This window comes from Eretmochelys imbricata, chromosome 9 (assembly GCF_965152235.1).
Source record: "Eretmochelys imbricata isolate rEreImb1 chromosome 9, rEreImb1.hap1, whole genome shotgun sequence".
NCBI lineage: Eukaryota > Metazoa > Chordata > Testudines > Cheloniidae > Eretmochelys > Eretmochelys imbricata.
This window is the reverse complement of record NC_135580.1, coordinates 56,933,332-56,961,174: the sequence shown is the minus strand read 5'-3', so window position 1 is coordinate 56,961,174 and position 27,843 is coordinate 56,933,332. Positions and strand designations below refer to the sequence as shown.

Sequence of the window (27,843 nt, the reverse complement as noted above, 5' to 3'; positions counted from 1 at the left end):
ATGGGGAGAAGGAGCTAGTCATCAGCTGTCAGTCAATAAGTAAAGTACTCAAAGCCAAGTCAGCATTATTCCTTAAACCTCATCTTCAAAATGTTTTCTTACATTAGCTAATGAAACAAAAATAATAGACATGGCAGTTTTAGATAGTTTACCTTGTCCTGCTAACCTTAAAACAACTGCCTTCAAGAGGAGTAACCATGTGAAAACTACCTTACCACTAGGTAACAGGTGGAAAGACAACACTTAGGAAAGAGACATCCAATCGGAGGTACCTCTTTAAATCTGAACAATTGTGCTCTGAAGCTGGAGTCCTGGAGCAGCTGCCTTAAACAGTGAGCTGCAACCAATACCAAGGATTGCTCATCTTTCATCTTCTACCCTTCTACGTCCCCCTCCACAGCTGAGGGCACGCCAAACAGGCGTAAAAGAAGATATTATCAGGTATAGTACAACTAAATTTAGTGTGAGCTTGTGAGAGAAGTATTTCATGATATTGAAGGAGATTAGATTTAATTCCAGCCAGACAAGTAGTGTTTGGTGTTTTTCTACAGATTTAGACAGCCCACTTTAAAATGTCCAGTGTTTAAAAGTTCTCTAACCAAACAAAACTAGCTTCAGAAACTGAGGGTTGGGTCAGTCCCCGAAGTATTTTGAACTAGTCCTTCAAAGCTTTGCAAGTATAAGTTCTCTCCAACTACTGTTTATTAAAATCTCATTTCTAGTGCTTCTGTTAAACTAATCTACCAATTCATACCTCCATCTGCTGATGTTATATGGAAAGTCTTGTCCCTTCTTTAACAACAGTACTTGTAGAATCATAGAATACCAGGGTTGGAAGGGACCTCAGGAGGTCATCTAGTCGAACCCCCTGCTCAAAGCAGGACCAATCCCCAATTAAATCATCCCAGCCAGGGCTTTGTCAAGCCTGAGCTTAAACTTCTAAGGAAGGAGATTCCACCACCTCCCTAGGTAATGCGTTCTAGTGTTTCACCACCCTCCTAGTGAAAAAGATTTTCCTAATAACCAACCTAAATCTCCCCCACTGCAACTTGAGACCATTACTCCTTGTCCTGTCATCTTCTACCACTGAGAACAGTCTAGAGCCATCCTCTTTGGAACCCCCTTTCAGGTAGTTGAAAGCAGCTATCAAGTCCCCCCTCATTCTTCTCTTCTGCAGGCTAAACAATCCCAGTTCCCTCAGCCTCTTCTCATAAGTCATGTTCCAGTCCCCTAATCATTTTTGTTACCCTCCGCTTGACTCTCTCCAATTTTTCCCACATCCTTCTTCTAGTGTGGGGCCCAAAACTGGACACAGTACTCCAGATGAGGCCTCACCAGTGTCGAATAGAGGGGAACGATCACATCCTTCGAGCTGCTGGCAATGTCCCTACTTATACATCCCAAAATGCCATTAGCCTTCTTGGCAACAAGGGCACACTGTTCACTCATATCCAGCTTCTCATCCACTGTAACCCCTAAGTCCTTTTCTGCAGAACTGTTGCCGAGCCATTCGGTCCCTAGTCTGTAGCGGTGCATTGGATTCTTCTGTCCTAAGTGCAGGACTCTGCACTTGTCCTTGTTGAACTTCATCAGATTTCTTTTGGCCCAATCCTCCAATTTGTCTAGGTCCCTCTATATCCTATCCCTACCCTCCAGCATATCTACCTCTCCTCCCATCCTCCAGATCATTTATGAAGATATTGAACAAAACCGGCCTCAGGACCGACCCTTGGGGCACTCCACTTGATACCAGCTGCCAACTAGACATGGAGCCATTGATCACTACCTGTTGAGCCCAACAATCTAGCCAGCTTTCTATCCACCTTATACTCCATTCATCCAGCCCATACTTCAACTTGCTGGCAAGAATACTGTGGGAGACAGTGTCAAAAGCTTTGCTAAAGTCAAGGAACACGTCCACTGCTTTCCCTTCATCCACAGAGCCAGTTATCTCGTCATAGAAGGCAATTAGATTAGTCAGGCATGACTTGCCCTTGGTGAATCCATGCTGACTGTTCCTGATCACTTTCCTCTAAATGCTTCAGAATTGAGTCCTTGAGGACCTGCTCCATGATTTTTCCAGGGACTGAGGTGAGGCTGACTGGCCTGTAGTTCCCAGGATCCTCCTCCTTCCTTTTTTTAAAGATGGGCACTACATTAGCCTTTTTCCAGTCGTCTAGGACCTCCCCCAATCGCCATAAGTTTTCAAAGATAATGGCCAATGGCTCTGCAATCACATCCGCCAACTGCTTTAGCACTCTCAGCCCCATGGACTTTCGCACATCCAGCTTTTCTAAATAGTCCCGAACCACTTCTTTCTCCAGAGGGCTGGTCACCTCCTCCCCATGCTGTGCTGCCTAGTGCAGTAGTCTGGGAGCTGACCTTGTTCGTGAAGATGGAGGCAAAAAAAGCATTGAGTACATTAGCTTTTTCCACATCCTCTGTCACGAGGTTGCCTCCCTCATTCAGTAAGAGGCCCACACTTTCCTTGACTTTCTTCTTGTTGCTAACATACCTGAAGAAACCCTTCTTGTTACTCTTAACATCTCTTGCTAGTTGCACCTCCAGGTGTGATTTGGCCTTCTTGATTTCACTCCTTCGTGCCCAAGCAATATTTTTATACTCCTCTCTGGTCACTTGTCCAATCTTCCACTTCTTGTAAGCTTTTTTGTATTTAAGATCAGCAAGGATTTCACTGTTAAGCCAAGCCGGTCTCCTGCCATATTTACTATTCTTTCTACACCTGGGGATGGTTTGTTCCTGTAACAATAAGGATTCTTTAAAATACAGCCACCTCTCCTGGACTCCTTTCCCCCTCATGTTATTCTCCCAGGGGATCTTGCCCATTAGCTCCCTGAGGGAGTCCAAGTCTGCTTTTCTGAAGTCCAGGGTCCACATTCTGCTGCTTTCCTTTCTTCCTTGTGTCAGGATCCTGAACTTGACCATCTCATAGTCACTGCCTCTCAGGTACCCATCCACTTTTGCTTCCCCTAGTAATTCTTCCCGGTTTGTGAGCAGCAGGTCAAGAAGAGCTCTGCCCCTAGTTGGTTCCTCCAGTACTTGCACCAGGAAATTGTCCCCTACATTTTCAAAAACTTCCTGGATTGTCTGTGCACCGCTGTATTGCTCTCCCAGCAGATATCAGAGTGATTGAAGTCTCCCATGAAAACCAGGGCGTTCTCCATGTTCTGTATTACTTCAGACTATCAAATGTACTTGCATGCAACTGCCAGTATTTAATAATACAAAGCAACCTAGATTACTTGGTAGCCGGTACAAGCAAACTAAATATTTTAATACATGTAAATAAATACATCTAGGAACAAAGCATATAGGCCAGTTATGGGAGACTACCTTCGGATGCAATGACCGAAAAAGATTTTGGTGGTCTTGGAGTCATTGTGGATAGCTCTCTGATAACATCCACTCAATGTGCAGCGGCAGTCAAAAAAGCTAACAATGCTGGGAATCATTAGGAAAGGCACAGATAAAACAAAATATCATAATGCTGCTACATAAATCCATGGTACACCCACACAGAATACTGTGTGCAGATGTGGTTGCCCTATCTCAAAAAAGATGTATTGGAAAAGGTACAGAAAAGGGCAACAAAAATTATTAGGGGTATGGAACAGTTTCCATATGAGGAGAGATTAAGACTGGGATTTTCAGATCGGAAAAGAGATGACTATGGGGAGCAGGGGGGTAATGATGATGACTAGTGTGGAGAAAGTAAATAAGGAGATATTATTTACTCATAACACAACAACTAGAGATCACCAAATGAAATTAATAGGCAGTAGGTTTAAAACCAACGGAAGTATTTCTTCACACACTCACAGCCAACCTGTGGAACTCTTTGCCAGAGGATGGTGTGAAGGCCAAGCCTTTAACAGGGTTCAAAAAATAACTAGATAAATTAATGGATGGGCAGGGATGGTGTTCCTAGCCTCTGTTTGCCAGAAGCTGCGAATGGATCACTTTATGATTACCTGTTCTGTTCATTCCCTCCGAAGCACCTGGCATTGGCCACTGTCAGAAGACAGGATACTGAGCTAGATAGACTTTTAGTCTGACCCAGTATGTCTGTTCTTAACTGTCTGGCTGTTAACAGCAGAATAGGAGGTCATAGTGCAACACTGCCTAAAAGAGCTGCTGTGATGCATAAATGGGAACCTCAAGTGTGAGTAGGAAGATTCTACCTCTGTATTTGGTGCTGGTGCAACCACTGCTCGAATAGTATGTCCACAATTCAAAAATGATGTTGATTAAACTGGAGAGGGTTCACACAAGAATGACCGAAGGATTACAAAACCTGTTTTATAGTGACTGAGCTCCTTATAGTTTAATAAAGAAAAGGTTAAGGAGTGATCTGATTAGTGTACAAGTATTTACAGGGGGAACAAATATTTAAGGCTCTTCAATCTAGCAGAGAAATGTATAACAATCCAATGGCTGGAAGTTGAAGCTAGGCAGATTTGGACTGGAACGAATGTGTACATTTAACAGTGAAAGTAATGAACCAAGGGGTCATGGATTTTTAAAAATAAGATTGGGTGTTTTCCAAAATAATTCTGAGTATATCTTTAGAAAGTTTTATTGCCTGCATTTACAGGTTGTCAGGCTAGATTATCACAATGATCCCTTCTGGCCTTGGAAGCTATGAATATATGCTTCTGCAGTTTATCACAGTCACCTCACCCTGCAATCAGGGTTGATTCCTGCAGAAATAGTAGGAGAGAATGATTCCAGGCCCCCATTTTGTTAACTTTCCCTTACAAATAACTTGGATTCATGTGTTTCTCTGAAGTTTTCTAAAATGATATTCCAGTTGATTTAAGGCTTCAGGGTGAGTGTGAATGTATCATCAATTTTAATCTACCTATATGTAATTACTAAATAGAAGTCTGTAATGCAAATAATAGACATAGTAAAAGTTTTCTGTAGTGGTTAACCCACGTGTTTCTGAAAATAATTAAGGCTTGAGATCTATGCAAGTGGAGATTTTGTCCCTCTGCCCACTAACTATTTTTATAAAAATAATACCAAAAAGTTCATTAAAGACGCATTATTTTTATTAAACTACAATATCAAATCACATTGATGGCAGGGAGAACAGCGCTGTGCTCTATTACCAGTGCATATTTCAGAAAATATGATTGAATCAGTGGTCTCCATAGTTTAAAATGGGTCCCTGTCCTCAGCAAACAGATTCCTTCGTATGAAAAAAATGCAGTAGAAAAGCTTTATACAAAACTAATAAAGGGCAACTGTTACCAATTGGGAATGGGTAAAGTAGATCATGGAGAGAATCACTTCAAGTGCAATAGCTTCTCTCCAATATACAAGGGGAGGCCATTCAGTACCGGACTCACCTGTAGTAGTTCAGTTTACCAATGTTTGGTATTTCCTTGTGAAGTTATGGAACACAGCAAATACTGAAATGTGATAGATAGTTTTTAAGTAGCACCCATTGAAGTGTGACTGCCTGTTCATAAACCCACACAAATATTGTGTACTACTCCTTCATCTGTGAACTTACACTTGGTGATGCACACACTAATACAAACGTCTTTTTGAACTGTACTACTGAGTTATAAAAAGCTGCTTCATCTTCGAGAAGAAACATTCTCTACAGGAACAAGTAAAAAAAAAAATCTGAATTTCAGGCAAATGTTAGATTACACCAGGTGAATTTAAAAAAAAAACAAACTCATTTTCTAACATCTATACAGCTATTTCTCTAATATCCAAACCACTGATTTACAACAAAGAAGCACAGTGGGTTGAAATTTCTTGATGGCACAAACATGACCACCTGTGCCCTTCCAAGCAAATTTTCCCATGAACAGATCATACTGAATCTCAGTCACCATCTCTTCCAGCAACACACTGCTGGTCTGGTAGAAGTTTGTACTAGAGATACAAAGGCTAGAGTCCACCAGTCTTCATCTGATGTTTTTCAGACTTCAGTAGTATACTCTGAACAGTAGGAACACAGTAAAGAAAAAGTTGTCCATTTCTACCACTAAGAGACCAAGCTCTTGGTAAAATAAATGAAGGCAAGGGGGTCATTTGCATTCAAAAGATGGGGAAAACATACAAGTCAGTCCTATGTGATGAGTCTGGGGCAAGGTGTATTTTAAAATAATGTTCTCATGCCCAGCCAGCTGGGGGTCTGCTTCATACAGATGTTTGGCAGTTTATCAGCTTCTCTGGGTTGGCTTAGTAACACCCATCCTTCCAGGAATCATCAGCAGTTGTCTGACTGGTCTTTGCTGACTGAGGAAATCTATTTTAAAAATACAAAAAAGCCAACACATCAGACAGACTGATGCATTGGGGTACATTTAAAAAAAAGAGCAACAAGAAATGAAATGCTCATTAAAGCATGAGAAACATGCCAGAGAAACATTAGTGCGCCAAGCCTTGAGACTGAATGCTGGTATTTTTGCTTTTACAAAATCCATTTGTTATCACAGAATTTTAGCACCTGCCCTACAGTCATGTCTTAAAGTCCATAGTTCCCTGTTACACTCACACCCATGAATACCAACTATTAAAGGCAGCCCCGTGTTCTGAGGCAGGCTAGTGCAAGAGACAGGAAACTGCAGCAGGCTCAGGTAATGTTGAAAAAGGCTTTAAAGTTAGACATAGCAGCCATGGTCCATCTAGCCCAATATCCTGTCTTCCAACAGGGGCCAGTACCAGATGCTTCAGAGGGAATGAACAGAACAGGCAATCAAGTGATCCCCCTATCATCCAGTCCCAGCTTCTGGCAGTTAGAGGCTTAGGACAACCAGAACATGGGACATCTTGACTAATAGTCATTAATGGACTTATCCTCCACAAACTTAACTAAATTTTTTTTTAACCCAGTTATGGTTTGGCCTTCACAACACCTCCAGCAATGAATTCCACAGGTTGACTGTGCATTGTGGGAAGTAGTACTTTCTTCTGTTTGTTTTAAAACTGCTGCCTATTAATTTCATTGGGTGACCCCTGGTTCTTGTGTTATGTGAAGGGGTAAATAACACTTCCTTATTCATTTTCTCCTCTATCAACACCAAAATTCAGACAATTGTGGGTTAATTTGTTACTTTAACATCTAATATCATGAACTGAAAGATATCAGAGAAAAATATTTGTGTTCTCTCTCTATATATATATATATACACGTATACACACAGTAAACACTTTGTGCCTGATTAATTTCATTGTTTCTCTCATTGGTGTGAATTTCTCCACTGTAAAAGCCTATTATTTTTTAGACACATTTTTAAAAAATTGTAAGTCTCAAAAATTAGCCAACAGGGATTTTGAGGCAGGCATAGTACCTAGGAAATTGTGGGGGGGAGAGGGGTAGGCAATGGCAGAAGCGTTACTTTACTTTGGTTGGGATTTTTTTTAAAAAGCACTCCGCATTGGCTACAGTGGAAGAAGACGAACAGTAAAACTCCCAAGTTACCCTTTAAGGATAAGCATGAGTAATATAATCAGTACAGTATCCCCTACAATTATTTATTTTGAGAATAAGTTGTTTATTTTACTCAGACCCTAAATTTTCAACGTGCCACAGATTTACATTGACAAAGTATAACTACCCTGTAGATGTCACACAAGATACGAGGTTTTGGCAACTGTGTAGAGGACAACTGAGGATTTGGCACATAGGAAAGCATGGGAGATGGTCTGGACTATGGAATAAGCACATTTAGACAGACTTCCTACTAAAATGATAAACTCTCACTAGCTAATTATGACAGTTGTCATAATTAGGTTTCACAGCCATCATAGCTCTATTTCAAAAATCTGAAGTAATAAGTAAGTCCCATTAAGATGAAAGGGGGTAGTTATACCTTTCTGAGCTGTTTCAGCCTGTCTGCAGACTTCAGGAAGTCAGCTCAGCATAGCTTTACACAGCTGCAATTGGAAGATTATCTTAGATGCTGTAAGAGCTAGGAAATTTTAAAAGCCTAAACAATTCTGGGGTAAGAGGTGAACTCTGTTGCAATTTCAACAGCTGCAGGATCAGAACACATGGAGGCCCTGGTTAAAGTATATAAAGATTATATAATATTCCATTTTTGTTCCAGCTGAATTTTGGTTTTCATTCACATGTGAATGCTATTCTCCATTCTATCTCTGCTTCATGTGAAAGACAAAATTACAAACACAGAAACTTGACAGCTGAGTTCTTCAGAGACATGGGGCCAGACTATCCATTGCCCTATACTTTATATAGCCATTTACACCAGTGCAGAATGGGAATGACACTACTCAGTCAGAATGGTAACATTTTACACCCACTTTACACTGGTGTAAATGGCAACAAAAGGTTCAGAATAATGGAGAAATGAGGTCACCCAAAGGCTGTTTTGGATTTTAATAGGTTTCAGAGTAACAGCCGTGTTAGTCTGTCTTTGCAAAAAGAAAATGAGTACTTGTGGCACCTTAGAGACTAACCAATTTATTTGAGCATGAGCTTTCGTGAGCTACAGCTCACTTCATCGGATGCATACCGTGGAAACTGCAGAAGACATTATATACACAGAGACCATGAAACAATACCCCCTCCCACCCCATTGTCCTGCTGGTAATAGCTTATCTAAAGTGATCATCAAGTTGGGCCATTTCCAGCACAAATCCAGGTTTTCTCACCCTTCGCCCCCCCACACACAAATTCACTCTCCTGCTGGTAATAGCCCATCCAAAGTGACCACTCTCTTCACAATGTGTATGATAATCAAGGTGGGCCATTTCCTGCACAAATCCAGGTTCTCTCACCCCCTCACCCCCCTCCAAAAACCACACACACAAACTCAATCTCCTGCTGGTAATAGCTTATCAAAAGTGACCACTCTCCCTACAAGGTGCATGATAATCAAGGTGGGGGGGTGAGAAAACCTGGATTTGTGCTGGAAATGGCCCACCTTGATTATCATGCACCTTGTAGGGAGAGTGGTCACTTTTGATAAGCTATTACCAGCAGGAGATTGAGTTTGTGTATGTGGTTTTTGGAGGGGGGTGAGGGAGTGAGAGAACCTGGATTTGTGCTGGAAATGACCCACCTTGATTATCATACACATTGTGAAGAGAGTGGTCACTTTGGATGGGCTATTACCAGCAGGAGAGTGAGTTTGTGTGTGGGGGGCGAAGGGTGAGAAAACCTGGATTTGTGCTGGAAATGGCCCAACCTGATGATCACTATAGATAAGCTATTACCAGCAGGACAATGGGGTGAGAGGGGGTATTGTTTCATGGTCTCTGTGTGTATATAATGTCTTCTGCAGTTTCCACGGTATGCATCCGATGAAGTGAGCTGTAGCTCACGAAAGCTCATGCTCAAATAAATTGGTTAGTCTCTAAGGTGCCACAAGTACTCCTTTTCTTTTTGGATTTTAATAGCCTCCTAGTTAATAAGAACAGATTGGTACAAGAAACCAGGAGAGAAGTAAGAAAGTTACCAGTATTGCAGCGCTTGTTTTGAGGGAAAAACTTTGCAGGATTATGAAGGCACTTTAAATGTTAAAGTATTTTTAATGTACGGCCTACATTTAACCTTAGTGTCCCATTAAGCAAGATAAGAATCTATTTTAAAAATGTGAACTTTCCACTGAGGAGAGAACACATTAGTGATGGCCCCCAGCTGCACCCTTCATCAGGGAAACTGTATGCTCTAGTCAGTGACTAGAACAGCTTGGATTCAAGAGATCTGAATTCTCTTCCTTGCTCTGGCCACTGACTCAGTGATGCTCAGCAAATAATTTCACCTCTGCCTGTGAAATGTGTAAATTAAGCTGATCCCAACTCCAACTGAATACTGAAGTCACTATGTCACATCACAAAGTGATTTTCTGCCATCCATAGAATTCTCTCAAGCATTGCTCCCTGCAGTCATAATTAGCAAGGAGAGCTTCTCAGGTTACTAGAATCATAGAATATCAGAGTTCAAAGGGACCTCAGGAGGTCATCTAGTCCAACCCCCTGCTCAAAGCAGGACCAATCCCCAATTTTTGCCCCAGATCCCTAAATGGCCCCTCAAGGATTGAACTCACAACCCTGGTTTTAGCAGACCAATGCTCAAACCACTGAGCTCTCCCTCCCCCCTTCCTTCCTACCTACTCAAAAGGAAATTTGTATGGGCAGAAATAGGACAAAGAGGAGGTAGCCGACTTCTCTGTTTACCTTTTTGGTGACAAGAGATTATTTCTCTCAACACAATATGCACACTCATTTTGTATTATTGCTAATGGTGAAATTTAGAGCCCAGCTGCTCCAATGCATTAAACATAAGCCCTTGCTTTCACCCAGTTGTCTGGCTCTTTAAGAAGTTGCCGAAGTGGCATATATGTATAAGAGATGTGTGTTAAAATTAGGATTGTCAAGCAATTAAAAAAGTTAACTGCGATTAACTGCACTGTTATTAATAGAATACCATTTATTTAAATATTTTTGGATGTTTTCTACATTTTCAAATATATTGATTCCTCACTTTATTTTTATTACAACTATTTACACTGTAAAAAAACAGAAATAGTATTTTTCAATTCACCTAATACAAGTACTGTAGTGCAATCTCTGTCATGAAAGTTGAACTTACAAATGTAGAATTATGTAAAAAAAACTACATTCAAAAATAAAACAATGTAAAATTTAGAGCCTGCAAGTCCACCCAGTCCTCCTACTTGTTAAGCCAATTGCTCAGACAAACAAGTTTGTTTACATTTGCAGGAGATAATACTGCCCAGTTCTTGTTGATAATGTCACCTCACAGTGAGAACAGGCGTTCTCATGGCACTGTTGTAGCCAGAATTGCAAGTATTCTGCTAGGTAGGGACGCGCTCCACCTAACGAAGAAAGGGAAGAGCATCTTCGCAAGCAGGCTGGCTAACCTAGTGAGGAGGGCTTTAAACTAGGTTCACCGGGGGAAGAAGACCAAAGCCCTGAGGTAAGTGGGATACCAGGAGGAAGCACGAGCAGGAGAGCTCAAGAGAGGAGGAATCCTGCCTCATACTGAGAAAGCAGGACGATCAGCAAGTTATCTTAAGTGCCTATACACAAATGCAAGAAGCCTGGGAAACAAGCAGGGAGAACTGGAAGTCCTGGCACAGTCAAGGAATTATGATGTGATTGGAATAACAGAGACTTGGTGGGATAACTTACATGACTGCAATACTGTCATGGATGGATATAAACTGTTCAGGAAGGACAGGCAGGACAGAAAAGGTGAGGAAGTTGCATTGTATGTAAGAGCACTATGACCGCTCAGAGCTCCAGTATGAAACTGCAGAAAAACCTGAGAGTCTCCGGACTAAGTTTAGAAGTGTGAGCAACAAGGGAGATGTCGTGGTCGGAGAATGCTACAGACCACCAGACCAGCGGGATGAGGTGGACAAGGCTTTCTTCAGGCAACTAACAGAAGTTACTATATCACAGGCCTTGGTTCTCATGGGGGACTTCTATCACCCTTATATCTGCTAGGAGAGCAATACAGCAGTGCACAGACAATCCAGGAAGTTTTTGGAAAGAGTAGGGGACAATTTCCTGGTGCAAGTGCTGGAGGAACCAACTAAGGGCAGAGCTCTTCTTGACCTGCTGCTCACAAACCGGGAAGAATTAGTAAGGGAGGCAAAAGTGGATGGGAACCTGGGAGGCAGTGACAATGAGATGGTCGAGTTCAGGATCCTGACACAGGGAAGAAAGGAGAACAGCAGAATATGGACCCTGGACTTCAGAGAAGCAGACTTTGACTCCCTCGGGGAACTGATGGGCAGGATCCCCTGGGAGAATAACATGAGGGGGGAAGAAGTCCAGGAGAGCTGGCTGTATTTTAAAGAATCCTTACTGAAGTTGCAGGAACAAACCATCCCAACGTGTAGAAAGAATAGTAAAGATGGCAGGTGACCAGCTTGGCTTAACAATGAAATCCTTCCTGATCTTAAACACAATGAAGAAGCTTACAAGAAGTGGAAGATTGGACAAGTGACCAGGAGGAGTATAATAATATTGCACAGGCATGCAGGAGTGAAATCAGGAAGGCCAAATCACACTTGGAGTTGCAGCTAGCAAGAGATGTTAAGAGTAATAAGAAAGGTTTCTACAGGTATGTTAGCAACAAGAAGGTGGTCAGGGAAAGTGTGGGCCCCTTACTGAATGGGGGAGGCAACCTAGTGACAGAGGATGTGGAAAAAGCTAATGTACTCAAAGCTTTTTTTGCCTCTCTCTTCATGAACAAGGTCAGCTCCCAGACTACTGCACTGGGCAGCACAGCATGGGGAGGAAGTGACCAGCCCTCTGTGGAGAAAGAAGTGGTTCAAGACTATTTAGAAAAGCTGGACGAGCACAAGTCCCTGAGGCCGGATGCACTGCATCCGAGAATGCTAAAGGAGTGGGCAGATGTGTTTGCAGAGCTATTGGCCATTATCTTTGAACACTCATGGCGACTGGGTGAGGAACTGCCTTCTATGATGAGATAACTGGCTCTGTGGATGAGGGGAAAGCAGTGGACGTGTTATTCCTTGACTTTAGCAAAGCTTTTGATAGTCTCCCACAATATTCTTGCCAGCAAGTTAAAGTAGTATGGGCTGGATGAATGGACTATAAGGTGGATAGATATCTGGCTAAATGATCGGGCTCAACAGGTAGTGATCAATGGTGTCTAGTTGGCAGCCGGTATCAAGTGGAGAGCCCCAAGGGTCGGTCCTGGGGCCAGTTTTTTTCAACACCTTTATTAATGACCTGGATGATGGGATTAATTGCACCCTCAGCAACTTTGTGGAAGACACTAAGCTGGGGGCGGGGGGGAGAGGTAGATACGATGGAGGGTAGGGATAGGGTTCAGAGTGACCTAGACAAATTGAAGGATTGGGCCAAAAGAAATCTGATGAGGTTCAACAAGGACAAGTGCAGAGTTCTGCACTTAGGAAGGAAGAATCCCATGCACCACTACAGGCTGGGGACCGACTGGCTAAGCAGCAGTTCTGCAGAAAAGGACCTGGGAATTACAGTGGACGAGAAGCTGGAAATGCGTCAGCAGTGTGCCCTCGTTGCCAAGAAGGCAAACAGCATTTTGGGCTGTATAAGTAGGAGCACTGCCAGCAGATTGAGGGATCATTCCCCTCTATTCAGCATTGGTGAGGCCTCATTTGGTGTAGTGTCCAGTTTTGGGCTCCATACTATAAGAAGGATGTGGAAAAATTGGAAAGAGTCCAGCGGAGGGCAACAAAAATTATTAGGGGGCTGGAGCACATGACTTATGAGGAGAAGCTGAGGGAACTGGGATTATTTAGTCTGCAGGAGAGAAGAATGAGGGGGGATTTGATAGCTGCTTTCAACTACCTGAAAGGGGGTTCCAAAGAGGATGGATCTAGACTGTTCTCAGTGGTACCAGATGATAGAACAAGGAGTAATGGTCTCAAGTTGCAGTGGGGGAGGTTTAGGTTGGATATTAGGAAAAACTTTTTCACTAGGAGGATGGTGAAGCACTGGAATGCATTACCTAAGGAGGTGGTGGAATCTCCTTCATTAGAGGTTTTTACTGTCAGGCTTGACAAAGCCCTATCTGGGATGATTTAGTTGGGGATTATGTCCTGCTTTGAGCAGGGGGTTGGACTAGATGACCGCCTGAGGTCCCTTCCAACCCTGGTATTCTATGATATTTACGTGCAGATGCACTAATGATTCATATGTCCTTCATGCTTCAACCACCATTCTAGTGGACATGAGTCCATGCTGATGACTGGTTCTGATTGATAAGAATCCAAAGCAGTGCGGACTGATGCATGTTCATTTTCATTATTTGAGTCAGATGCCACCAGCACAAGGTTGATTTTCTTTTTTGGTGGTTTGGGTTCTGTAGTTTCTGCATTCGAGTGTTGCTCTTTTAAGACTTCTGAAAGGATACTCTACGCCTCATCCCTCTAAGATTTTGGACAGCACTTCAGATTCTTAAACCTTGGGTTGAGTGCTGTAGCTATCTTTAGAAATCACACATTGGTACCTTCTTTGCGTTCTGTCAAATCTGCAGTGAAAGTGTTCTTAAAATGATCAAGATGTGCTGGGTCATCATCCAAGATTGCTATAACATGAAATATATGGCAGAATGTAGATAAAACAGAGCAGGGGACATACAATTCTCCCCCGAGGAGTTCAGTCACAAATTTAATTAACGCATTATTTTTTTAATGAGCGTCATCAGCATGGAAGCATGTCCTCTGGAATGAGGGCTGAAGCATAAAGGGGTATACGAATGTTTAGCATATCTAGCATATAAATACCTTGCAACGCTGGCTACAAAAGTGCCATGCAGATTCCTGTTCTCACTTTCTGGTGACATTGTAAATAAGAAGAGGGCAGCATTATCTCCTGTAAATGTAAACAAACTTGTTTGTCTTAGCGATTGGCCGAACAAGAAAAAGGACTGAGTGAAGTTGTAGGCTCTGAAGTTTTACATTGTTTTGTTTTTGAGTGCAGTTATGTAACAAGAAAAATCTACATTTGTAAGTTGCACTTTCACGACAAAGAGATTGCACTACAGTACTTGTATGAGGTGAATTGAAAAATACTATTTCTTTATCATTTTTATAGTGCAAATGTTTAATCAAAAATATACACTTTGATTTCAATTACAACACAGAATACAATATATATAAAAGTGTAGAAAAACATCCAAAATACTTAATAAATTTCAATTGATATTCTATTGTTTAACAGTGTAATTGAAACTGTGATTAATTTTTTTTTGAGTTAATCGCAAGAGTTAACTGCGATTAATCAACAGCTCTAGTTAAAATATTTTAAGTCTGCTCTACTTTTCAAATCCCTCTTCAGTGGTGAACAAGTAGATTATTTGGTTTTTTGACTTGCAGTCATACCTTGGTCAAGAGCCTCAGATCTTGCAAGCTAAGCAAGGTCAGGCCTGGTCAAAATATTTTTTGAACTCCAACATTTACAAAAAGGCAGTAGAAGTAATACAAGTGATTCAGCAAGTGCAACTCTTCTGTCTAACTATCAAATGAAGTAGTTCCCCAGAAAGATTTGTGGGCACCATGCTGCTGGTGTAGTCTATTTCCTCAAAGACAAGACCTCTAGTCGGTCAGGATCATTAGAGATCTCAGTGCATTTTTTGTGGGAGGAGTGAGTATTGACACCAGCGTCTTGACCAAATTTCATTTTCTTTTTTCAAGTTTCATTCCACCTACCTCAATTCTTCTGTTACCTCATGGCTAGATTTTGCTTTTGGACACAGCCCTGAGTAAGAAGTGGTGCATAAACTGCCCCACCCGAATAGTAATCTTGGGAGACACTACCTCAGACAACTCCCTCCCAGCCTCCCCCTTGCTAGGGGCATGGGGGAGGTTGAGTATAGATACTTTGTTAGCCTATGCCAGCAGCAAAATTATGGTTCACCATGCTGGCTCAGCTGTACTGGCCAGTACAGTGAGAGCAGAGGCAAGGCTTCACTCTTTCCTTTCCAACCTGCAGGTGTATGAGGGGATTCTTACTCCCCGGCACAGGCACATATGCCAAAGTCTAAATCTAGCTGTTACCTTTATCCAAATTACCATATTCTTTGCTACTTATCTGGACTTCAGCTATTTGAGGTAATTAATAGCCCCCATTTCCATCCCACAATGCACCTGTGAGTTAAAGCATTCAGGGAAATCAGGAAATAGACATTTCAATTTTAAAGATGGTGAACTGAGGCAGAGAAACTGAATGACTTGTGCGAGGTCACACAGGAAGTCTGTGGCAGAGCAGGAAAGCTTGGCTCAATTCCCTAAGTGCCAGGTTAGTCCCCTAACCACCGAACCATCTTCCTCTCTAGAGAACTGTATTTTCGTGACATTTGAAGCAATTGGCCTTTGTGACCCTAGGCAAATCGCAGTCTCTCTGGGTCTCTGTTTTCCTTACCCACCCTTTAAGTGCTTTGCAATTCTATAGTGCCTTTCATTTAAAGCTCTCGAAGTATTAGAGCCCTTTATAACTCTGTAAAGCACTATGATGCATGTCAAAAGCACTATATTTCAGCAAATACATAACTTTTTTCCTCTGAGGCATAGAGATTTATTGACCAACCTACAAATTCCAGCTGCAAACTAAAATGGCTTCAAGGTGCCACTTTTCTTTTTGCCAAACCAGACTAACATGGCTGCTACTCTAAAACCTACAATGAATGTATTTCAATCAATCTAGATTTTTTTTTTTCTTTCAATTTACAAATTGGAATTTTCCAAGCTCAGTCTGGGATCTGGAAGTCAAGCTATGTTTTCTGGTTTGTGCTTTAAAAGTCATTTTGACTCAACTGAGAAGTTTAATAAGTATTCTTAAAGTGCATCTGAGGAGAACGCCATTTTTACACAATTACTTTACAGATTTGAAATGCATTTTAAGTATCACAGACGTCAGCGTTGTTGGCAAAATTTGTGAAGGTGCATTTAATTTTTTTATGCTCATTTCAAGATCTTACCTCTTGGATGGCTGTATCAGCTTGCTCTTCGGAGTAGTAGTTCCTCCAACAGATGTTCGTACTTTAACAGGTGAATTTTTGGCTCCAGTGGCTGTACTATTGCTTCTTGCAGTGGAAGAACTGCTACTAGAAGATCCTGGACTGAGAGTTGAAGACTGTGGCTTTCGGACTCCACTTGCAGGACTGGTATAACCGGAAGCTTTTAGTGGCTGCCTTGGTGTCAACAGGGAGTTTGAGCATGAACCTTTCATTGACTGTCGGACTGTTAAGGGAGACTGCCCAGCACTAGAGGAATACCTGAGCTTATTGGGAGTCAGACCTAGATGTGAAGGGGGAGGTGGCCCCCCACGGGAGAGAGAGAAAAAAAACATATTAACAATACTGACATAGAATCATAGATTAGAGTTGAAAGAGGTCATCTCTAGCATACTGGCATAGAATCATAGATTAGAGTTGAAGGAGGTCATTTACTCCAATCCCCTTCTCAAAGCAGGACCAACCCCAACTAAATCAACCCAGCCAGGGCTTTATCAAGCCAGGCTTTAAATACCTCGAAGGATGGAGATTCCACCACCTCCCTAAGTAGCCCATTCCAGGGCTTCACCACCCTCCTAGTGAAATAGTTTTTTTTTTTCCTAATATGCAACCTACACCTTCCCCACTGCAACTTGACACCATTGCTCCTTGCTTTGTCATCTGCCACCACTGAGAACAGCCTAGCTCCATCATCTTTGGAACCCCCCTTCAGGTAGTTGAAGGCTGCTATCAAATCCCCCCTCACTCTTCTCTTTTGCAGATTAAATAAGCCCAGTTCCCTCAGCCTCTCCTCATAAATCATGTGCCTCAGACCCTAATGATTTTCGTTGCCCTCCGCTGGACTCTCTCCAATTTGTCCACATCCTTCCTGAAGTTGGCGGCCCAAAACTAGATGCAGTACTCCAGATATGGCTTCACCAGTGCCAAATAGAGAGAAAATCACTTCCCTCGATCTGCTGGCAATGCTCCTACTAATGCAGCCCAATAAGCTGTTAGCCTTCTTGGCAACAAGGGCACACTATTGACTCATATCCAGCTTGTCATCCACAGTAAGCCCCAGGTCCTTTTGTGCAGAACTGCTGCTTAGCCAGCCAGTCCCCAGCCTGTAGCAGTGCATCAAATTCTATCCTATCTTTCTATCCTATGTGCAGGACTCTGCACTTGTTCTTGTTGAACCTCATCAGATTTCTTTTGGCCCAATCCTCCAATTTGTCTAGGTCACTCTGAACCCTATCCCTACCCTCCCGCGTATCTAACTCTCCCCCCCCCAGCTTAGTGTCATCTGCTAACTTGCTGAGGGTACAATCCATCCCATCATCCAGATCATTAATGAAGATGTTGAACAAAAACAGCCCCAGGACCAACCCCTGGGGCACTCTGCTTGATACCGACTGCCAACTAGACATCAAACCATTGATCACTACCCGTTCAGCCCAATGATCTAGCCAGCTTTCTATGCACCTTATAGTCCATTCATCCAATCCATACTTGTTTAACTTCCTGGCAAGAATACTGTGGGAGACCGTATCAAAACCTAAAGTCAAGGTATATTACATCCACTGCTTTCCCCATATCCACAGAGTCAGTTATCTCATCATAGAAGACAGTCAGGTTGGTCAGGCATGACTTGCCCTTGGTGAATCCATGTTGACTGTTCCTGGTCACCTTCCTCTCCTCCAAGTGCTTCAAAATGGATTCCTTGAGGACCTGTCTCCATGATTTTGCCAGGGACTGAGGTAAGTAGTTCTCCAGGTTCTCCTTCTTCCCTTTTTTAAAATTGGCACTGTATTTGCCTTTTTCCAATCATCCAGGACCTCCCCCGATCGCCATGAGTTTTCAAAGATAATGGCCAATGGCTCTGCAATCACATCAGCCAATTTCCTCAGCACCCTCGGATGCATTAGTTCCGGCCCCATTGACTTGTGCATGTCCAGCTTTTCTAAACAGTTCTTAACCTGTTCTTTCGCCACTGAGGGCTGCTCACCTCCTCCCCATACTGTGCTGTCCAGTGCAGCAGTCTGGTAGCTGACCTTCTCTGTGAAGACCGAGGCAAAAAAAGCATTGAGTACTTCAGCTTTTTCCACATCATTTGTCACTAGGTTGCCTTCCCCATTCAGTAAGGGTCCCACACTTTCCCTGACCTTCTTCTTGTTGCTAACATACCTGTAGAAACCCTTCTTGTTACCCTTCACATCCCTTGCTAGCTGCAACTCCAATTGTGCTTTGGCCTTCCTGATTAAACCTGCATGCTCAAACAATATTTTTATACTCCTCGTCATCTGTCCAAGTTTCCACTTCTTGTAAGCTTCCTTTTTGTGTTTAAGCTCATCGAAGATTTCTCTGTTAAGCCAAGCTGGTCGTCTACCATATTTGCTATTCTTTCTGCACACTGGAATGGTTTGTTCCTGCACCCTCAATAAGGCTTCTTTAAAATACAGCCAGCTCTCCTGAACTCCTTTCCCCCTCATATTAGCCTCTCAGGGGATCCTGCCCATCTGTTCCCTGAGGGAGTCAAAGTCCGTCCCACGAATATTTTAGGATGCTGGGCCTTTTAAGAGCCTCAGATCTGCAGTCAGGCACATTTATTTTTGTTCTTAGTTAAACTTATCATTTTGCCACTTCATTTGTAAAATAATAAAGTGAACTGACTTGTTGATGGTTGCTGAATTCTGGAAAGTCGGCTGCTGGGCACTTGCAAATCTGATTCCAGACTCCGACTGCTTCTTACAGATTCCAGAGAGCGAAGGCTTGTCCTAGCCAGGTTAGGCATACTGTGGCGCATTTCCTCTGAAATATTAATTCCCAATAGAATGTATACTATACAGTAATCAAATTGCCTTCATTGTTTAGTCTATTCCTAGGAAATTGCAGACTACCATTTTAATTCAAAATAATAATAGAGCAAACAAGTAACATAACCAATTGCAGGAGTAGTTCCCATGAAACAGCTATTCTTTCTCTAAATCATTTCCATTTTTAATACATAGTATTGTAAAGTTTACAGCCAGCCTACCTTCGTTATTTGTGTATTTTAGCTGGTCTTGCATTGGACTTTGCACAGCTCTCCTTGGGGGTCGAATTCGAGAGTTTGTTGTCCTGCCATAATCTGCACCTGAAGAAGGGGATTGGCAACGGGGGGAGCTGAGAGGAGATGGCGAGTACCTGTGAGCACTACGATAGGATAGTGAACAATCATAATCATCCTCATCCTCCAGACTGTATGTATCAAACTCCTGGTCACTATAGGTGCCTCTCCTCAGAGAGTGAAGGGAAGCACTGGAACTGCGACGGGACACTGAAGCAGAACTTGAAGCACAGTCCTGGCGGAGACCTGGAAATGTGAAATATATGTCAGATTCACAATAACTTATTACAAACTATTTCCCTGCCACACCACAGTAGGGATTAACAAGTGCTACTCTGACTACTAATTAATTTGGCTAAGAGACTGGGTTCACACAACGGGAAAAAAAAAAGTTACCTACCTTTTGTAACTGTTGTTCTTCGAGATGTGTTGCTCATGTCCATTCCATTCCATGTGCAGAGTTGTTGGAGACTTTTGCCTTAGCAATATCCGGAGGGCTGGCTGGGGCACCCCTTTGAGTGCCATGCCCATGCATTGGTATATTAGACGCCACCGACCCTATGCGCTCTCAGTTCCTTCTTACCGGCAACTCCAACAGAGGGGTAGGAGGACAGGTAATGGAATGGACATGAGCAACACATCTTGAAGAAAAACAGTTACGAAAGGTAGGTAACTATTTTTTCCTCTTCGAGTGCTTGCTCGTGTCGGTTCCATTCTAGGTGACGTGCAAGCAGTATCTATGGAGGTGGGCTCGGAGTTCACAGCTTAGCAGCTTGCAGTACTGCCATACCAAAGCCAGCATCATCCCAAGCTGGCTGGGTAAGTGCATAGTGGGATGTACATGTATGGATGGACAAACAGGTGGCTGCCCTGTAGATGGATAGGGACCTGGGCCAGAAAAGCTGCAAAAGAGACCTGTGCTCTGGTCAAGTGGGTGGTGACAATCACCAGGGGCGGCACCTTCACTTGATCATAGCAGAAGTGAATGCAGGCGGTGATCCAAGAAGAAATTCTTTGAGCAGATACAGGGTGACCTTTCATTATGTCAACCACTGTGACAAACAATTGTATCAACTTACAGAACGGCTTGGTCCTGTCAATGAAGAAGGTTAGCGCCCTCCTAACGTCCAAGGCATGCAATCTATGCTCCCCCTGATTTATGCAGCTTTAGAAAGAAGACGGGTAAGTAAATGTCCTGGTTTGAATGAAACAGAGACCACCCTGGGCAGGAAAGCCGGGTGTGGTCTCAGCTGGACCTTGTCCTTGTAGAAGACTGCATAAGGTAGTTCCGAGGTGAGCACCAAATCTCAAAGACTCGACAGGCCAAAGTCACCGCAACCAGGAACGCAACCTTCCAGGACAGGAGGAAAGAACAGGAAGCCAAAGGCTCAAAAGGAGGACCAGTGAGGACCAGCAACAGCACCAGGTTTAGGTCCCACAGACGAAAGGGGACCTTGACGTTTGGGTAGAGGCGCTCAAAGCCCTTGAGAAATCTGGCTGTCATGTCCTGGGCGAAAACCTACCTACGCTTGAGAGGCGGATTGAAGGCCGAGATTACCGCCAAGTGGACCGTGAAAGGGACAAGCCCTGGAGCTTGAGATGCAGAAGGTAGTCTAAAATCAGCAGCAACAAGCCTCACTCAGGCTGAACACCTTTATCCAAGGTCCAACAGGTGATCTGCTTCCACTTGGCCAGTAAGGTCGCTCCACTAGAGGGCTTTCTACTGCCCAACAGAATCTGCTGGACATCAGCTGAGCACTGCTGCTCCTGCTCGTTCAGCCATGCAGCAGTCAAACCATCAGGTGTAGCGCCGCCAGGTTCAGATGCAGAAGACTGCTGTGGTTTTGGGACTGCAAGGCCGGCTTGAGTGGCAGCTGGAACAGAGTCACCACTAAAACGTCCAGCAGAATGCTGTATCAATGCTGGCGCAGCCAAGCCAGCACTATGAGGATCACTCTCACCCACAGACCATGCTGTGCCGGTTGGGGACATAAACCCCTCTGCAAGGGCCTGAGGCAGAGCCATGCATGTCGGACTATGAAAGTGTATGCCGCTATGTGACCCAACAGTCTCAGGCACTTGTGGGCAGTGGTGAGCGGGTGGGCTCGCATACACGAGATCAGGTCCACCATGGCTTGGAACAGAGTCTTGGGGAGGAAGGCTCTGGCCTGAGTGGAGTCGAGAACCGCTCCGTTGAATTTTAATGTGTTGCCCTGGGGTCAAGGTTGACTTTTTCTCGTTTATTATCAGCCCCATGTTTCGAGAGGTAGAACAGATCAGATCAAGATGCCTCCGCACTTGATCCCGGGACTGGCCCTTTATCAACCAGTTGTCAAGGTATGGGTAAACCCGATGTCGCAGGTAAGCAGCCACTGGCGCTATACACTTTGTGAACACTCTCAGTGCTGACGAGAGGCCAAAGGGCATTGTCGTGAACTGGAAATGGTGCTGGCCCAGCATGAAACAGAGGACGCGCTGGTGCCCTGGGAAAATGGAAATATAGAAGTAAGTATCCTTTAAATCGAGGGCGATTTAATCTCCCAGATCCAGGGAGGGAATGATGGAGGCCAGGGAGACCATGCGAAACTTCAACTTCTTGAGAGACTTGTTGAGGCGATGCAGGTCCAGAATGGGTCTGAGGCCCCCTTTTGCCTTTGGAATTAGGAAGTAACGGGAGTAGAACCCTCTTCCTTCCATGTTCTGAGGGACCTCCTCCACTGTCCCCAGGAACAGGAGGTTGTTGATCTCCTGAATGAGGAGCTGCTTGTCAGAAGGGTCCCTAAAGAGCGATGGGGAAGTGGCGTGGGAGGGGTGGTCGGTGATAAACTGGGGGGTATAGCTTGTAGAGATTGTATCGAGCACCCAATGGTCCGAGGTAATACGGGACCAGGCCGACCAGAAAGGGCGGAGGCAGTTGAGGTATGAGAGGGACAGATCCAGTAGCTTGACTGGGGAGTCATCCTTGGGTGCACCCGCAAAACGGCTGCTTTTGGCCTCCCTGGTTTCTGGGAGGGTCAGGTAGTGCAGCCAGGCAGGAAGACAACGGATATCACTGCTTATGCCCCTTGTCTTTATCCTTCTTCCTCTAGGAACCCGCTCTGGGAGTTCCCCAGGACCTAGACTGCAGAGAGGGAGGAGGCGGAAGACAGAAAGGCTTCCTGGACTGTTAAGGGGTATGAAGGCCCAAGGAGCAGAAGGTGGCTTGGGAGACTTTAAGACCGTGGAGCCTTGAATCCATCAGCTCAGAGAAGAGCCCTGTACCCTCAAAAGGAAGGTCCTGGATCATGGCCTGCATCTCTTGGGACAAACCAGAGGACTGCAGCCAAGAACTGAGTCTCATGGCCACCGCAGATGCAACTACCCTGCCTGCTGAGCCAGTAGCGTCCCAGGACATTTGGAGGACTCCCTTGGCGACTGATGTGCCTTCGTCCACGAGAACAGCAAACTCCTAGGCATGATCCTGTGGGAGGGCCTCTTTAAACTTATTCAGGGAGTCCCATAGATTGAAATTATATCTACCAAACAGGACCTGGTGCTTAGACACCCTGAATTGTAGACTAGCAGTCAAACTTTTCTGCCAAACAAATCTAGTCTTTTGGCATCTTTGTTCTTCAGCATGCCCCTAACTTGGCCTTGTCTGTCCCACTGGCGCAGATATGACCAGTGATGTTGCATGGGGTTGTGTACAGAGCTATTCAAATCCCTTTGCAGGGACATATTATTTCTTTTCCGCCTTCTTAGAGGTTGGCGGAATAGAGGAGGGGGTTTGCCACAACGACTTGGTAATCTTAAAGACCCCTGGGTGGACGGGCAATGCGACCTGAGCAGGGTGGTGGCTGAAATCACATTGAAGAGGTCGTCGGCCTCCTCCGCGATCTCCTCTATCTCTAGGCTTAGGTTTTCAGACACTGTTTTAAAGGAGGGCCCAGTGCTCCTTAAAGTCATCCAGGGGACTGCTGGAGTGGGACAGCCTGGCCACCGCCTCGTCTGGGGATGATGACGAGGACTGTACTGCTAGAGGAAGAGCATGTTCTCCCCCCGCCCCTTCTCAGGGGAGGGCTCCCTCGATGCCAGGGTCTGGTGCGCTGTTCCTGCATTTGGCTTGGTACCGCGCTCCAACTGCCATGCCAGTAGTGCCATGGCTGGCTTGTCCGAGGCAGCCAGGGAGGGCTGGGAATACGTGACTGCACCACTGGCACCCCACATGGGTTCAAGTACAGCAACTGGGTGGGCCACTGTCCCTGCTGTAACGGCACCATGGCCAGTGGTGCACCAGTCTCCCATGTAGGTGGAGAGTTCCCCTTTTGGGGCAAAGGGCTAAACTCCCAGTTCAACTCAGACCACACGCACCGACTTCCCCTCTGCTTGGTGGGTGCTCGACCCCTCTCCTTCCCCGAAGTCCCCATCCCTGCCCTGCCTCTTCTCCACCTCCTTCCCTGAGCGTGCCGCATCCCCGCACCTCCCCCTCCCTCTCGGAAAGTTCTAAGTGATGCCAAACAGCTGTTAGGTGGCGGGGGGACAGGAAGCGCTGGGAGGGAGGGGAGGAGAGAAGCAGGGACATGGCACGCTCGGGGGAGGGCAAAAGAGGCGAGGAGGGGGAAGCTTGGCTGCCTGTGGGTGCAGAGCTCCCACTAATTTTTCCCTGTGGGTTCTGGGTCAGCGCCTATGACCCAGACCACTGTCCTTCCGGCGACCACAGTGGAGCCATCAAGGCCCAGGTTTGCCTGCTGCCTCTGATGGGTGACTGGCGAGGCAAAAGCAACTAGCGACGCCTACTAAAGAAGTGGTACTGGGGTGACCAGGACTAGCACTGTGATCCTGAGCGGCCCCTCCAGGATCATGATCGACATCTAGGAGACTTCCTGTGGGAGGGTGATCGGGGTCTAGGTGACCTGTGGCCGGAAATTCACCAGTACAGGAAATGACATTGCGGCTCCGGAGTCCCGTGCCTAGTAGACAGGGAGCACGTCAAGGACCTGGGTCTTCTAGCTGGAGAGCTGGTATATGGTGCTGGGGTCCGAGGTCACAGAGACAGAGATTTGCACCTGCAGTCTGGTGACCAGGGGTGCTCAGCCATCCTGTGAGGCCACACTCCAATGACTAAGGCCCGGGTACCGAAGGGCAAGCCTAAGTCATCCACCTGGCATGGCGGCTGCGGATCCAGTTGGCTTTGCTCTTTAGCCACCGGTACCGCTTCGGGCACTGACGGCCCTGGGAGAGGCCAGGGACCCTTGCTGCTTCCTGGGGTCAGGGGTGGATCCCTGGCCAGGCTGGTGGAGTCTGACCTCAGCAGTACCCCCATGAAGCCCCACAGTGGGTTTGTGGCCTGACAAAGGTCATTTGCCCACAACCCCCTTGTCTTTCGGTGCCGAGGGGCTCCTCTTCTCTGGCGCTTCTTTGGCACCAGTGAGGGGGAACGGTGCTGGGCAGAGCCCAGTGGCGGCAGCGCACTTCACATTGAACCCAAAGTACTCAGCGTGGGTTCTGCTGCAGAAGGCTCCAATGCGGGGCGAAGCACAACCTCCATGAAGAGGGTCCTCAAGCAGCTATCCAGCTCTTTTTGTGTGTGAGGACGAAAGCTTTTACAAATACGACACCTGTCCTTTCTATGGGCTTCCCCCAAACACTTCAGGTAGTTGTCATGGGGGTCAGTGATTGGCATCGGCCTGCTACATGACACACATGACTTGAAGCCGGGAGAGTGGGGCATGCCCCACTCGGGTACCAAGTCCCAGCCTGGACTCCACCTACTCTAACTTAACACTACAAAGACTAACTAACTACTATTAACTATGTACAGATTAGGTAGAACAAAGGTCTACGAAGACCCGCTAACGCTCTTGCAAATTGCAAAGAGGAGGCACTCCAACCGTCACAGGTGGTAAGAAGGAACTGAGAGGGCGAAAGGCCAGCGGCACCTGATATACTGACGCATGAGTGCGACACTGAAGGGGGCACCACAGCTGACCCTAAGGCAAAAATCTCTGACAACCGTGCACATGGGTGCGTGCACACCTAGAATGGAATCGACATGAGCAAGCACTCGAAGAACCACCATTTTTATGAAAATCAGTCACAAGTTATGATGTATTGCTCTAAAGGAACAATAATATGGTATAGATGGGGGTGAGGGGGATATTCATGATTATTGTTCTGTAGAGCAGTGGTTTTCAGTACTGGGTTGCAGAATGTAAGGCACTGGGTTGCGACGGCTCTGGTCAGCAACGCCAACCAGGCCATTAAAAGTCCCGTCAGCGGTGCTGCCCAGCTAAGGTAGGCTACTGCACTGCACCCCAGAAGCAGCAGCATGGGGCTCTGCGTGCTGCCCCTGCCCTGAGCACCGGCTTTGCACTCCCATTGGCTGGGAGCAACTCCACTGGATCACGGGCATCAACAATTTTCTTCAACTGGTACACCAGAAAAAAAGTTTGAAAACCACTGCTATAGACTGCAGGAGCCACCTACAGGGCTAAGGATATATTTACTTACAAGTTTAGCGTTCAAAGAATATATTGTACGTGCGCTGTAGGGAGTAATTAAGCATGTAGTTGTGACTGCAATTTTGATAATAAGCAGTTTAAGTACATTATTAACATGAAGTAAGAGAATGTATTCAATTGCATATTTAAATTAGTTTTCATATGTAATTTTGTGCCTATCAGATTTTCCAACAGGTTCAGGGAAAGATTTGTATTTCCATTTGCAAACTGAAGAATACCCCCCTTTGCTCACTGACATAGGCAATCCATCCCTCTTTGGGTCCTCAGTTGTACTACAAACAACTCTTTTCCATATCATTACCATACTAGCCTCTGTCCAAAGTGAAAGGTACAAGCAAGCAATCATCTATTTAACTGATACTTATCTCAAAGCCCCTTTGTCAAAGGTATGGAATAAATGCTCCTCATTACTAACTCTCATTTGTAGGATAACCACATTCTCTCCCCCCATTCACGCTAAGCATTTAAGAAGGTCTTCTGAGTTGAGCAATCTTTTCATATGTTTCTGGTTAGAATTTTAAGTTTGGAGCTCTAAGACTATGATAAACAGGCTTTTTATTATTATTAAGTTATAACACTCAGACTTTAAGGCCAGAAGGGACCATCACGATTGTGACATTATCTGACTAAAATATGACCATAAATATGACCATTGTTGCAACCACAGTTATATATTTGCAGAAAATATTGTACAAAGATTGTCAAGTGAGGTGTCTATGAAAAGGTTATGATTTGCTGGTTTTGATTATGCTACCTGTATGCATATATCAGTTTTGTATGTGAAGTTGTAAGTATTGGCTCTATATTTGGATTTCAAATGTTTGCTCCTGGGGTAACGCCCACAAGGTAATGCCCAGCACCTCTTGGAGGGACTGTTCAAATTAAGCGGCTTATCAAGAAACACTTGGTTGACGATGGACTATTGGAGATGCCCATCTACACTGAGTGGACTTGTCATGTAAACATGCTGTCTGGAGTGTAGATAATGACTTCCTGCAATGAGTAAGGGGAGTTGGGCATGAACATGTGATTTGCCTGTGTGATGTCAAACTCCATCTTGTTGCTCTAATTTTCCACAGTAAGAACAATGGGATGCCCTCCACATGTCAAAAGCAATAAAAGGCTCTGGGAACACCTCCATTGTGTCTTCAATCCTGCTTCTTACCTCTGGAGGAACCTTGCTACAAACCGAACAAAGGACTGAATGACCCATCCAAGCTGTGGATGTACTCCAGAGACTTGACTTAAGCCAGCAGTTTATTCCATCACTGCTACAAGCCTGAACCAAGAACTTTGCCATTACTGTATGTAATTGATTCCTTTAACCAATTTTAACTCTCACCTCTTCCTTTCTATGAATAAATCTTTAGATACTAAAGGATTGGCACCAGCGTGATTTTTTGGGTAAGATCTAACTTATATATTGACCTGGGTGTGTGGCTGGTTCTTTGAGATCAGAAGAACCTATTATTTGAAGAGACTGGTTGTAAAGAACCATTTCATCTCTGAATCCAGTGTTTTTGGTGGTGATATAAGAACTGGAATGCTTGAGGAAACTGCCTTTATGTTTTCTTGTTAGCCAGTGTGGTGAAACAGGAGTTTACTTTTGTGGCTGGTTTGGTATATCTATAAAAAAATAAACTACCAGTTTTGGGTTGTGTTTTCCCTATTTCTCAGGAGTTCATCCTGAATTTGGCATCCTCAGTTGTGACCCACTATAGCACAGTTACAATGATCATCTAGTCTGATCT

The 27,843-nt window shown here is 44.7% G+C and overlaps 1 protein-coding gene across 5 annotated transcripts in view; it reads right to left on the bottom strand.

Moving 5' to 3' along the window:
- LOC144270546 (SLAIN motif-containing protein-like) overlaps positions 1 to 27,843 on the bottom strand; it is an 82,105-nt gene that overhangs the window by 6,797 nt on the left and 47,465 nt on the right. For 2 of the 5 annotated variants that reach the window (XM_077827071.1, XM_077827075.1), the window contains 4 exons: positions 19,521 to 19,838; positions 19,157 to 19,294; positions 16,472 to 16,790; positions 5,054 to 6,292 (listed from right to left, as the gene is read on the bottom strand). In XM_077827071.1, the coding sequence (XP_077683197.1) occupies positions 6,226 to 6,292; positions 16,472 to 16,790; positions 19,157 to 19,294; positions 19,521 to 19,838 (842 nt within the window). In that variant the 3' untranslated portion in view covers positions 5,054 to 6,225. Of the gene's footprint in view, positions 1 to 5,053; positions 6,332 to 16,471; positions 16,791 to 19,156; positions 19,295 to 19,520; positions 19,839 to 27,843 lie in introns of those variants that run through there. The other 3 variants (XM_077827073.1, XM_077827072.1, XM_077827074.1) reach the window with 3 other exon arrangements.